General features: G+C 51.1%; 1 protein-coding gene across 2 annotated transcripts in view; it reads left to right on the forward strand.

Moving 5' to 3' along the window:
* The window catches only part of PHF12 (PHD finger protein 12), a 39040-nt gene extending 28665 nt beyond the window's left edge, over positions 1–10375 (forward strand). The window contains exons 7-15 of one of the 2 annotated variants that reach the window (XR_010838337.1): positions 237–401; positions 2498–2656; positions 3274–4069; positions 5110–5383; positions 6099–6242; positions 7131–7229; positions 7952–8034; positions 8626–8764; positions 9130–10375. Coding sequence is in view for 1 of the 2 variants with exons in the window: in XM_059046280.2 (XP_058902263.1) it covers positions 237–401; positions 2498–2656; positions 3274–4069; positions 5258–5383; positions 6099–6242; positions 7131–7229; positions 7952–8034; positions 8626–8764; positions 9130–9464 (2046 nt within the window). In the remaining variant the exon portion in view is untranslated. The remainder of the gene's footprint in view (positions 1–236; positions 402–2497; positions 2657–3273; positions 4070–5109; positions 5384–6098; positions 6243–7130; positions 7230–7951; positions 8035–8625; positions 8765–9129) is intronic. The other variant, XM_059046280.2, reaches the window with a different exon arrangement.
* Positions 10376–12318: the final 1943 nt, after the last annotated feature.

Raw genomic sequence — 12318 nt, forward strand, 5'->3', positions numbered from 1 at the left:
TTGTACCCCTCAAGCCTCCCCAGGGAGTAGGAACTAGGCTGGACTGGGCAGGGTTAAGGGAGAACGTCTCATCCATGTTCCCTGGCCCTCTGACGGGAGTGTTGACATACCAGCACCTGACAGAAGGAGCCCATTTGGCCCAGGGCTTCCTCTTCTTTAAAAGTAGAGAATAGAGTTAATTGGGAGGGGGATGCATTCTGAACTCCGCTGCAGGAGTGTGTCTGCTCTGTCCCTAGCTGAACCAGAAGAACATGACGCTGAGCAATCGGTGCCAGGTGTTTGACCGTTTCCAGGACACCATTTCGCAGCACGTTGTCAAAGTGGACTTCCTGAGCCGAATCCACAAGAAGCACCCTCCTAACCGCCGCGCGCTCCAGTCAGTCAAAAGAAGCAGCTTGAAGGTGAGTCGCAACCTGGTGCAGGCAGGATGGTGGTCTCCGACTGCCTTCCTGGGGGAGACAGAGGACCATGGTCCCAGTTTTACAGATGACTTGCTTTTTCTCTTTTGAAATAATCCTGCAGACAGTCCCATGAACCAAAGGAAAACAGCAGTTCTCAAATGTGGCCACTTGGTGGCAGCCACACTTTAAAGTCACTCATCACACTTCCGTTGGGTGTCAGCGCTAGCAAGATGTTAACTGTTAAAAATTGTATAACAAACTCTTAACTGTGTAAATATTTATGCGTCAGTAGAAACACCAGTTTTCCAAAGTTAAATTAAGGTATTTGCAGTTGAGGGTAGGGTATATTGGAGGTGAGGTGCCTCATACCTTAGTTAAACATCTAAGAGTAATCTCAGCTGTGTGATTCACCATGTGGATTCGGAAGAAAGCCTGGCTGCTGAAGTGAACAGGCCAGGAGGCCTTGATAAAATCCTGTTGTTTTATGATGCCCCCTCTCCCTTTTTAAATGTTTCCTTATTCTCGAGGAAAATCCAAGGGTATGAGTCGCCTGAAAAGCATTTTGTTCTTAGACAGTTTGAGAGTGAAATGAGGACTGTAGTACCAGAGGACAGTGGCAGAGAATTGCTCCAGCTCTGTTCTGGAACATTGGCCTTCATCCTTGATGTACAGCAGTGCAGGCAAGATCAACTGAGACCTCCATATCTTATCTTTGTTATGGTTTCCTCTTCCCCCTACCCCTTCACTCTTCCTGAGGGCCAACCTTAGGCTAGCCTACTGCCCCATTCCTCCACTTCCGACTCCTGGGTGACCTCAGACAAGCCCATAGCCCCAGCCACCACTGTTAGTGGTGATGACTCTCAATTCCATGTTCCTTGCCTTTCTCATCATATCTAGATTCATACCTGCCTGCCCATCCCATAGACACCTCAGCCTCAGCCTGCCCGAGACCAAAAGTCTTCTGCCTCCAAATCTGCTCTTCCTCTTGTATCTCCTGTTTCAGTCAATGACAGTGATCTCTACACAGTCCCTCAAACCAAAGTTCAGCTCTTCTTTCCTTATCCTCTGTAAGGACTTGGTCACCAAATCTGTTGGTTTTCACATGTTTTCCAAGTCCACCTCCCCTACTTTTAGTTCCCCTTTGTCTGCCCGGAAGTTTGTCCTCAACTTCCAAGGCTCAGCTCAAATACTGCCTTCCTATGAAATCTTCCCTAATCCCAAGCTCCTGCCCCCCCAGACAGAAATAAGCGCTCTCTGTTTTTTTATAGCTCCTTAGACATGCCTGTCTTCTAGGACCCATTTACATTGTATTGTAATGTTTCTGTGCTTATCTTCCCACTAGACTGTGAGCTCCTTGGGGGCAAGGCTTAAGTTTTGTTCATCTCTGGATCTCTAGGACTTGGCATAGAGCCCAGACTCAGGAGGCGCTCAATAAATGTTGATTGAATGTATGAATGACTCTGCTTGTATGGCTCTTTCATTCATACGTGGTGTGATTCAGAGTGTGTCTTCTGTCTTTTTGCAACAAATAGGTCTTCAATTGTTTTGTGAGTCATGAATGAATGGCTGAAGAAAACTGACATTGATTGAATGCTTATCACGAGATAGGCCTCATGCTGAGCATTTCCACTGTGACTGTGACCTTATTTAACTTTTTATCTCTCAGATACTGCTCACTCATCTCTCAAATTTGATACTGATCAATAAGAGCCTAGAGTACCAATTTGAAGTCCTGTCCAGTGGCCATCCTTTACTTTTTAGGCCAAAGCAGAAGGCAGCATGCCAGAAGGCCTAGTTTCTGCAGCCCTTGGACCTTGATGAAGAAAAGTGGGAGACATGGCTGCTTTTTCCAGTTCTGTGCCTTCTCAGGCTAGTGTGTGTGTGTGTGTGTGTGTGTGTGTGTGTGTGTCAAAGAGATGGAGGTACAGAGCAGTAGCAGCCCACTGGGCCTCCTCGTCCTCGGTGGACACCCTAGTGGATGATTTCCCCTTGGGCGTCAGCACCGCAGACAGAAGAGCATGGCCAGGGCAGAATCCACTGGGCCTGTTGGCACTGTCACCCTCTCCTTTCTCCTTCTATCTATCTATCCTGAACAGGTTCCTGATGCTATCAAATCTCAGTACCAGTTTCCACCCCCTCTCATTGCACCCGCGGCCATTCGGGACGGGGAGCTGATCTGCAATGGGATCCCTGAGGAATCACAGACGCACCTTTTGAACTCTGAGCACTTAGCCACCCAGGCAGAGCAGCAAGAGGTGAGTGAAGGCAGGGCTGGGATTCCAAGTCCAATCTTCCTTCCACCTCGCCGCAGCTGTTACTGGAAGTCATCCTCATCCCCATCTTCTGCAGCCCCCCCCTCCCCCTCCCTGAGCCCCCCACCACCACCCCGCCCCCTGAGTTGAATGTTCCAGGGAGAACCTCTGGCTCAGATCCTGAGGCAAGTAAGAGAACTACACAGTCACCTGGTCTGCTTCTCTCCATCAGTCCCCCAGTGTGCTGTGAGACGGGCAAATCTGTCTTGTAGAAACAGATCAGTAGACCTATAGCGAAGTTAGGTGACAGTGCTGGACACACAGCAGGTGCTTGGGTGCTTGCTCAATACTGGTGACAAGGTGAGCCTTAGGGGCAGAGTCAGAACGGGAATCCCAAGCTCTGCTGACCAGGGCGTTGCCTGCCGAGTATACCAGCAAGCCTTGCCTGGGAATGGAAATGGAACCCTCTCAGGAGTCAAGCACACCCTCTCTGGGCATTCGCGATGGGACCTCGGAAACAGTGCTTGTCAGCTCTGCTGTAGCCCTGGCCGCTGTGGCAGGAAGGACCAGCGCCTCCCAGGCCTCTCACCCTCCTCTCCTCTCCTCTCCTTCCGTTGCAGTGGCTCTGTAGTGTTGTTGCGCTCCAGTGCAGCATATTGAAACATTTATCTGCTAAGCAGATGCCTTCGCTTTGGGACTCTGAGCAGACAGAGAAGGCTGATATTAAGCCTGTTATTGTGACTGACAGCTCAATCACCAACTCCCTGCAAACAGCTGACAAGGCACCTACACCTTCCCACTACCCCTTATCCTGCCCCTCAGGGCTTAGCACCCAGAATTCCCTGAGCTGCTCTCCACCCCACCAGCCCCCAACCCTAGAGGACATCAGCTGCAGTTCTTGTGCGGAAAAATCCAAGAAAGCCCCCTGTGGGACTGCCAACGGGCCAGTGAACACAGAGGTGAAAGCCAATGGCCCACACCTCTACAGCAGCCCCACTGATTCCACGGACCCCCGGCGACTTCCAGGCGCCAACACCCCCCTACCAGGCCTCTCACACCGGCAAGGCTGGCCTCGGCCCCTCACGCCACCAGCGGCTGGGGGGCTTCAGAACCACACCGTCGGCATCATTGTGAAGACAGAGAATGCCACTGGCCCCAGCTCTTGCCCCCAGAGGAGTTTGGTTCCTGTCCCAAGCCTACCCCCTTCCGTTCCCAGCTCTTGTGCCAGCATCGAGAACACCAGCACTTTGCAAAGAAAGACTGTCCAATCACAGATAGGACCTCCGTTGACAGATTCAAGGCCACTGGGCTCACCCCCAAATGCCACCCGGGTGCTCACTCCCCCCCAAGCAGCAGGAGATGGTATCTTGGCCACAGGAGCCAACCAACGATTCTGCTCACCAGCGCCATCGTCAGGTGAGTGCTGCTCAGCCTTTCATGCTCTTCCTGGCAAATAAGACTTAAGATTTTAAAAACACTTGTATCCCTGTAAATATGTCAGAGGACTTTGATGTCCGTATTATTTGTCCTCCCCCTGTTTCTATGATAGAAGAGAAAGTACATGTTAACTTGTCCCTATTTTGTAGGCGGGACTGCTTAGGCTCTGAAAGTGATTTCCTTAAGGTAACCTACCGAGTCAGTGCAGGATTCTAACTGTGGCCTGGGTCTTCTTACTCCACCTTCCCACACCTTCCAGGCTTAGTCTTCTGCCTGTTTTGTTCCTTCACCTTAAAGGAAAGCAGCATGCTCTCTGGAGCCACTGTGGTCAGCCTGAGGTTCTGGGTGATGGCTTCAGTGTTTCGTGATCCACACCAGAAACTAGATCCACACCTGATCCAGGGTCTCAGAGCTCATTTGAAGGAATTTCCACGTCAGGGAGTGCAGGTGCCCGCAGAGGTTGGTTTGGCCCAAAAGCTTGTCCTCGGGCCACATTCCAAAAGGCAGTCCCTTAATCCATACTTGGCCTGGTGTAGACCTGCTCTTTCAGCTGTCCCCAGTCAGCATTCAGGACCTCAAGATTGCTGACCCCAGCATCTGAACCAGGTTTCAGATGCTGCTGGAACCCCCTGTGGTCTCTCCCGTCTGAACTGAAGCTGGCCTCCTAGTCAGCTGGGAGTCTCGGTAACCAGGTGACTGTGACTTCTCTGCATGGGGGCCCCTGGTCCCAGGATGGCCCCTACTCTCAGGCTCTTTTCCTGTTCTGTTTATCTCTTAATACCAACCTGGATAGATTTTGCACCCTGTGAGTCCAACTCGAGTGCGCAGGAATTGCGGAGGCAGGCACCACTTATCTGAGCGAGCAGAGGCAGCAGGGAGGTAGTTGTGGCCCAGCGAATGAAGCTGTCCCACCACGTTCCCCAGAGCAGTAGGTTTCACTTGTTCTCGGTGCTCTGGAGACTCCTGCGTGCCCGGGTGCGTTGTCGTTCCAACTGCCCTTCCTCACCACACGTTTTTAGCTCTAGGAGTTCCAGAGCCTATGGGGTGAGAATCGAGAAGGGAACATCACCTTGGGTCCGAAATCCAGACCTGTCTCGGCAGTGGGGGATTGGACCGGTGGGTTTCCCTCAGGCGACGTAAGTAACAGTCTTCCTGCTCCGTCCCCAGATGGCAAGGTCAGCCCCGGCACGTTATCCATAGGAAGCGCTTTAACCGTACCCTCTTTCCCAGCCAACTCTACTGCCATGGTGGACCTCACCAACTCGCTTCGAGCATTTATGGATGTCAATGGAGGTGAGTGAGTGAACCGCTGCCCTGCCGCCAGCGGCTGTGGTGAAGGTGCTGCCCCTGTGCAGCGTTCAGCTCATTGAAGCGGGGGCAGGAGGGGTGCCTGATCTCAGGGCTGGGAGGTGGGTAGGGGAGTGGGGTAGGAAAGAAAGCCCCTTCTCCTAGTTCTGCCTTATATACACGCATATACACATAGTCAAAGACGAAGGGAGAGCAAAGCCAAGCTGAACCAGTGAGAAGAGAAGAAAATCACTTTAGGCAGATCGTCTGGACTTGAAGAATAAAACCAGGAGGAGCCTTGCTCCCAAAGGAGGGATCTCATCTGTGAAAAACCCCCCGAGTCAGGGAGAACTGGGGCAGGTCTTGATCTCTGTGAACAGGGTGGGTGGAAAATCCAAGCCTCAATTTCAGACATCTGGGCCCTCCCCCACAGGCAGGCAAGTGGTTTGTCTTGCTCCACTTTTAGGACTGCTGTACCTAACATTAAGCTACCCCACTGCCGGAGGCATCTGCACAGGCTGCGTTGGCGTCTGTCTCTCACTGCAAATGGCTAGTGAGGTGCTCAGCTCCAGATCCTTGTACCACTTTGTACTCTGTGTTGTTTAAGAAATGCACTTGGCTGGATTTTAGGAATGCTGAAATAGTTGCTCTGTGATGCTCACCTACTTCCGCATTCCATTTCCTCCTCAGCAGCTTTTTAATCTTTCTCTTTGGTTAATAGAAATCGAGATAAATATGCTGGACGAGAAGCTGGTCAAGTTTCTGGCCCTGCAGAGAATACATCAGCTTTTCCCCTCCCGGGTCCAAGCTTCACCGGGCAGTGTCGGGGCACATCCGCTGGCTTCTGGAGGGCACCACACAGAAGGTGCGCATGCCCGTATCTGCCACCACACCACACTGTTAGATCTACCCTCTGTGTGAGCGGACAGCCATCTCCTCTCCACGGAGAATCTCAGCTTTCAGTAGCTCCGTCCTCCACGTATGCCTTTACTGGGCTTAATGAAACACCGTGGTTTCTTTTCTCAGAAAGCAGAAACAAGATGGCAACCACAGCTTTCAGATCAGACTCAGGAAAGTCTGCTGTAACTCTTTCCATACGCGTCCTCTTTGAGACATAGAAAGCAGCTATGAGTGCCTTTGGGTATTTGTGGTGTGCTTTCTGCTCAACTGCTCTCCAATATTTGAGTTAGAAGAGTTTCTCAAAAGGTTAACTCTGCTTAGGATAGCCCTTCGAGCATTAGCCATTAAAAGCCTTGCTGCTTAGAAGGGGGTCCCCAAACCAGTAGCATCAGCATCACCTAAGAGCTTGTTAGAAATGCAGAACTCAGGCCCCACCTCAGACCTGTGGAATCAGAATCTGCATTTTAACAAGAACCCTAGGTGATTCATATTCAAAATTAGAGAAGCATTGGTCTGTGCCTTCTGGGTTGTTTTGCACAGCCTCCCTATAGTATCAGTTGGTATATCCCTGATAAACCAACAAGCAGCCCAGGTGCTTCAAGTACTATTATCCTTGAACTATATGGTCATCTTCAAAGATGGTCCTTCTTATTACCCATGTGGGAAATGCTGTAAGTGGGGAGAGAAAGCCTCACCCTGAAGCAGCCTAGTGTCAGATGTGAGTTTGGAAAGATGACTCAGTCCAGTGGGATTATTTTCTTCAGGCCATCACCAAAGGTCCAGGTTCCATTGATTTATGTTTGGGCCCCAGGTTCTGTTTCTGAACGGTCACATCCCTGTGTTTGCCTTGTAGTGCCGAGAAGGGAAGTACAGGCCCGAGCTGTGTTCTACCCTCTCTTAGGGTTGGGAGGAGCTGTGAACATGTGCTATCGAACCCTCTACATCGGGACAGGTGAGCCAGCTGGGAGAGGTGCTGAATCTGTTCGGCCCTAAAGATTGATACTCTTACCCACAGAGGCTAGAAAGGGAGGGAAGCCCTCTCCAGGGCTGACGGGTTTAACCCAGCAGACGTCTGGACAAGAGGGACTAAGAAAGGAGACCATCAACTGCTTGTCTTCCCTGCTTCAGGCCCTTTTGCCTTGTGCCCAGTGTGGCATCAGGAGGGCTGAACGTCGGCTCTGACTGCCACCCAGTGAGGCATTTTAAACACTGCAGGAAGTACCTGAGGAGAGGGCAGATGTTTTGTCCCTGGAGATCTTTGAAAAAGTGATGGGGCTCACACATATCTAACACTTACTTAGTTAGCCCTACATCTTGTGCAGAGGGACAGATGAGCCCTTAGCCTAGAACTTTCCCTTTCTTTCAGATGATACGGTTTGTGGGCCCTGCACCCCATCTTGCGCTCTCCTAGAAATACCCCATCCTCTTCAGTAGCTCACGGTTCTCCTCTGGGCAACAGCACATGTTCTAAAGCAGATGAGCTGGTGGGGACAGCTGTTCTTTAACGGGATTAGAAAAGACATCAGTTTTTGTTCAAGAATACAAGGAGAGGGCCCTGAGCTACCTACTCCTTGAGCTCCCGCCCGGAAGTTCCCTGCCCCCTCACCTCCCCGAATCACACCCCTGACAGTCTGTTCTCTGCCTTCCTTTTCCTCGCCTCCTGCCACCTCGCAGGAGCTGACATGGACGTGTGCCTTACAAACTATGGTCACTGTAACTACGTGTCCGGGAAACACGCCTGCATCTTCTACGATGAGGTGAGGGTGGAGACGCGGTGGGAGAGAGGTCTTCCAACCTGAGCCCTGTCCCAGGCACTGGGGTTTGTTCAGTGCCCTGGGGTGAGAGGAAGGGTGTTGGGGGTCCTCTCCTCTTCTTCCCTCCCCGTCATTCCTGGAGAAGAGTCTTGGTGTGAAGGGGCATCCTACATGGCTATCCACTCCCCAGGAGCAGGGCTTCCATTTCTCCTGAGGTTGGTCAACAGGCCCAGCGCAGGGCGGAGCACCCTAAAGCAGGGGAGGGGGCCATCACAGAGGGAACCGAGCCCTCTGGGCGTGTCCCTGTGAGTTTCATCATCACCATCACATGCCAGTGAATATCATTTCACCGGGAGCCCATGCTAAGGAGGCAGACTATTGCAGGGGCGGGGGGCGGGTTAGGAAGGAAAGCTTCCTTGAAGGAGGTGAGTCTTGTGCCCCATTCGAAAGGGACAGGGAAGGGGGGCATGATTGGGGAAGAAAGAGGGAGCTCCCCAGGTAGAGCAGCACAGCCTTCTCCATGTGTCCTCTCTCCCCTTAGCCCCAGGCCCCACGCAGCAGACCACACATCTTATCTTCCCTCCTCCTCCTCAGAATACCAAACATTATGAGCTGTTAAACTACAGTGAGCACGGGACAACGGTGGACAATGTGCTGTATTCATGTGACTTCTCTGAGAAGACCCCGCCAACCCCCCCAAGCAGTATTGTTGCCAAAGTGCAGAGTGTCATCAGTAAGTTGGCGCGGAGGCCTGTGGCCACGGAGCCTGCCATTTTTGGACACATTCTCTAATGCCTTAGTCAGGGTGGCTCTGGCTTGCTGCCATGACCTGCTGTCTCTTGCCTTCCTGGCCCCGTTGGCCAGGTTCTCCTTGCTCGTGGGCCCAGGAAAGGCCACAGAGAAGCATGTGCTGTGCAGCCCCACGTGTGTACACACCTACCTGGGGACTTCAGACTCCACCAGTCCTTTCTGAGTGCCCCTCACCCCAAGTCATGCAGCATTCACAGCGGGGAGGCACAGGGGCCCAACCCTGGCACACAGCCCTGGTGGGTTGGCTGCTCACTCTTCCTCTCCTGTGACCTTCCCCCTTTTTCCCAGGGCGCCGCCGGCACCAGAAACAGGATGAAGAGCCAAGTGAGGAGGCAGCCATGATGAGCTCCCAGGCCCAGGGGCCGCAGCGGAGACCCTGCAACTGCAAAGCCAGCAGCTCGAGCTTGATTGGGGGCAGTGGGGCCGGCTGGGAGGGCACGGCCTTACTGCACCACGGCAGCTACATCAAGCTGGGGTGCCTGCAGTTTGTCTTCAGCATCACTGAGTTTGCGACCAAACAGCCCAAAGGCGATGCCGGCCTGCTACAGGATGGGGTCTTGGCCGAGAAGCTCTCTCTCAAGCCCCACCAGGGCCCTGTGCTGCGCTCCAACTCCGTTCCCTAGGACTGGCGGCCACCCGTCACCCGCCCTTCCACCCAACCCAAGACTCCTGCAATGCAAAAATGTACACAAACCAAGCCCGGGGTTTTTTTCTATACTCCACCAGAAACCCTTCAACTACAATCTTTGCATGAAATGAAGAAAACCTTTTGACTGTTTTTTAAAAATCCTTTTTCTTTTCTCAAGTTCTAGGGGGCATTTGCACATATATTTGTACTCACCATTTCATGGGAAAGCGGCAGACCGAGCTGAGGAGCAGCGTGGGCAGGGAGGGGAAGGCCAGTGGTCTGGACACCTCCTCCGGCACAAAACCGTTCCCCACCCTCCTCCTGCTCCCTCCCCCTCGCCCGCCGTTGTAAAATAATCAGAAACTTGTTCTATTTTGTGGCAGTGACAATAGTTTTATATTAAAAGAAAAAAATACAGTTTTCATACAGCAAAATCTATACAATATCATTGTTTTATTTAATATAAAGATCGCTACCCACCCTCCTTCCATGGTTCCCACCCTCCAGGTTATTTTCCCTTTCTGCAGCGGTTGCACTACAGGTAGCTACTGTGTATTATGGACAAATGAGAAATGAATTCTTTTTCTGGCTGTCCATCTATTTTATTTCAAATAAGGAAAAGTGTATTTGGATTTTGTGTAAATACATCTTAGTGATGACATTTTTTCAATGTTTTTAAAAACTGTACAGTACTACATGTGGTAGAGCGTTTTCTTCAAATTGTCTATTGTAGCAAAAGCGTTTTTGTCGTAAACCTGTTCTGTCTCCTTTTTTTGTTCTCCTGCCACTTCTCTCCTCTTCCTTCCACCCCGACAACTAGTACCAATGTACATAGTAATTGTAATGTTTTAGACTTTACAGAAACTTTCCTGTATTCTGTATATAAAAAAACAAAAATACTTCAAATTATGTTTTCTGCCTGTCTGTCCTACCTGTCATCACCCTTAGAGGGGACCCTCCCTGAGGCCCTGGTCCCACAGCCTCATTGAACAAGGCTCACTCCCAGATACTTAGTCCCCAAGGGAAGTCAGGAGAGGGGAGGCACCGGAGAAAAGTGCACCTAAGGTGGGAGGGAGGAGTGGGACGGGACGGGTGCAGCTGTGAAGGGGGGCTGTTCTGTGGCTTTTTTGGGTGACTTGAGGGAGTTCAGAGGGCTTGATCATCTGACACGATCAGATTCTACGAGAATCCAAGAGTGTGCAGATCCCTGCTCCTCCTGGCTCCAAAATCAAGACATTAAAATAGAAGATGGCATGAGACCTCTGCATTCTGGTCTAGAAGCTTTAACCCAACGAGTTGGGGCTGCCTTTGGTTCCAGTTGTTTGCTATCATATTTTATCCACCTATTCTGGGGGAAGTCATAACACCTGGTTTTGTTTTTTTTCGCCTGGAGCCCTTAGCTGGGCATGGAGGAATTCATTATAATATATTCAAGTATCACTCGAGTTCCTCCAGTTCCGGCCTTTGCCAGGCCTTGGGTCTTGGTCTAGGTCGCTTGCTGTGAGCAATCACCAGGGCAGACGTGGCCCCTGCCTCTTGGAGCTTAGAATCTAGCGTGGAGTTTGTTGATTCAAATGTCTGAAGAACATGAAAAAGGAGAAATCCAATCTCTAGACTCAGCCGTGCCACAAGTAACGTGACTTGCGATCACTTTACAACTGCAGTTCCTCATCAGAAGATGATTCTACCCATTACCTTAATTCTAAGGCCCCTAAGCACCCTCTTTTTAAACCAAACTATTTCTTCCTCCTCGTACACTTTACCTAAGAAACTCTCTGAGAAGTTTTTCCTGAAGACCATCTCCTACTCCTTAACTCATCTGTGTGTATGCCAGCACTGTTCGAGTGGGTGGTACCTGTTTGAATATCAGGATTTTGCCTTGGCAGGGGTAGAGAGTGCATCCAATTATTTCATTAATATTCCATCCCTAGCCTCATCCCACAGTATCGACACTTGAACACTGAATCCACAGTGCAGCTAAATAGGAAACTTCCCCCTGGAATGTGAGGTCTGGCCCTGGCTCCCACCTACTTGTCTAGCTTTGTCTCCGCCACTCTCCTACCCCTACCCTAATGGGCCTCTTGAACTCCTTAAGGACAAAAACTTTGTTCTGCTCGCTATTTCCAAGGCTAACTGCACTGCCGGGCACGCCATAAGTGCCAAACAATGGGTGCTAAATTGTACTAGATTTTTTTCTCCTTTCTCCTGGCAAGTCACCTGGCCAGGAATACCCTTACCCATGCCTCCCTAGCTGTCCCCACCCACTTTGCCATCATAATCACTTCCATTCAGTGATGGAGCTTCTTTACCTATTTCTACCACCTGTGAGAATTTCAGAGACAAATTGCCTCCTGAAGATCAGACAACAGATTTTACACTCTCTTCCTGCTTCCCTTCAGAAAGGGAGGGGTGGCGGAGGCAGGGAGATAGTTAATGAATGAGTGACTCCTGACAGCCCTTAACTGATGCTGCCACCCTGAACACACTGTGCCACCTCTCTGGCCTCTGGGAAGAATCCCAGAAGCTGAAGGCCGAATACGAGGATTAGGAATTGACGGACTTGTTTACTGAGAGCAGAGCATCCAGGACTGGACTCACTCTCAGACGCAGCAGCATTCATGTACCCACTCCTCTCCAGATGGGAAGGATTGCTGCTATTTACTGACACCCAGAGGGCTCACACATCTGCTTAGCCCCTACTGCTCCAGAGCCCAGCACGAAGTACAGGTACATACGAAGACGGTCACTCAAGCACCCACTGACAGACTACAGATGCATGCACACACCTGGAGGGTCTCGAGGCCCACAGATTCACACACCTACAAGGTGCTCACATGGGCACACACACA

This window comes from Kogia breviceps, chromosome 19 (genome assembly GCF_026419965.1).
Source record: "Kogia breviceps isolate mKogBre1 chromosome 19, mKogBre1 haplotype 1, whole genome shotgun sequence".
Lineage (NCBI taxonomy): Eukaryota > Metazoa > Chordata > Mammalia > Artiodactyla > Physeteridae > Kogia > Kogia breviceps.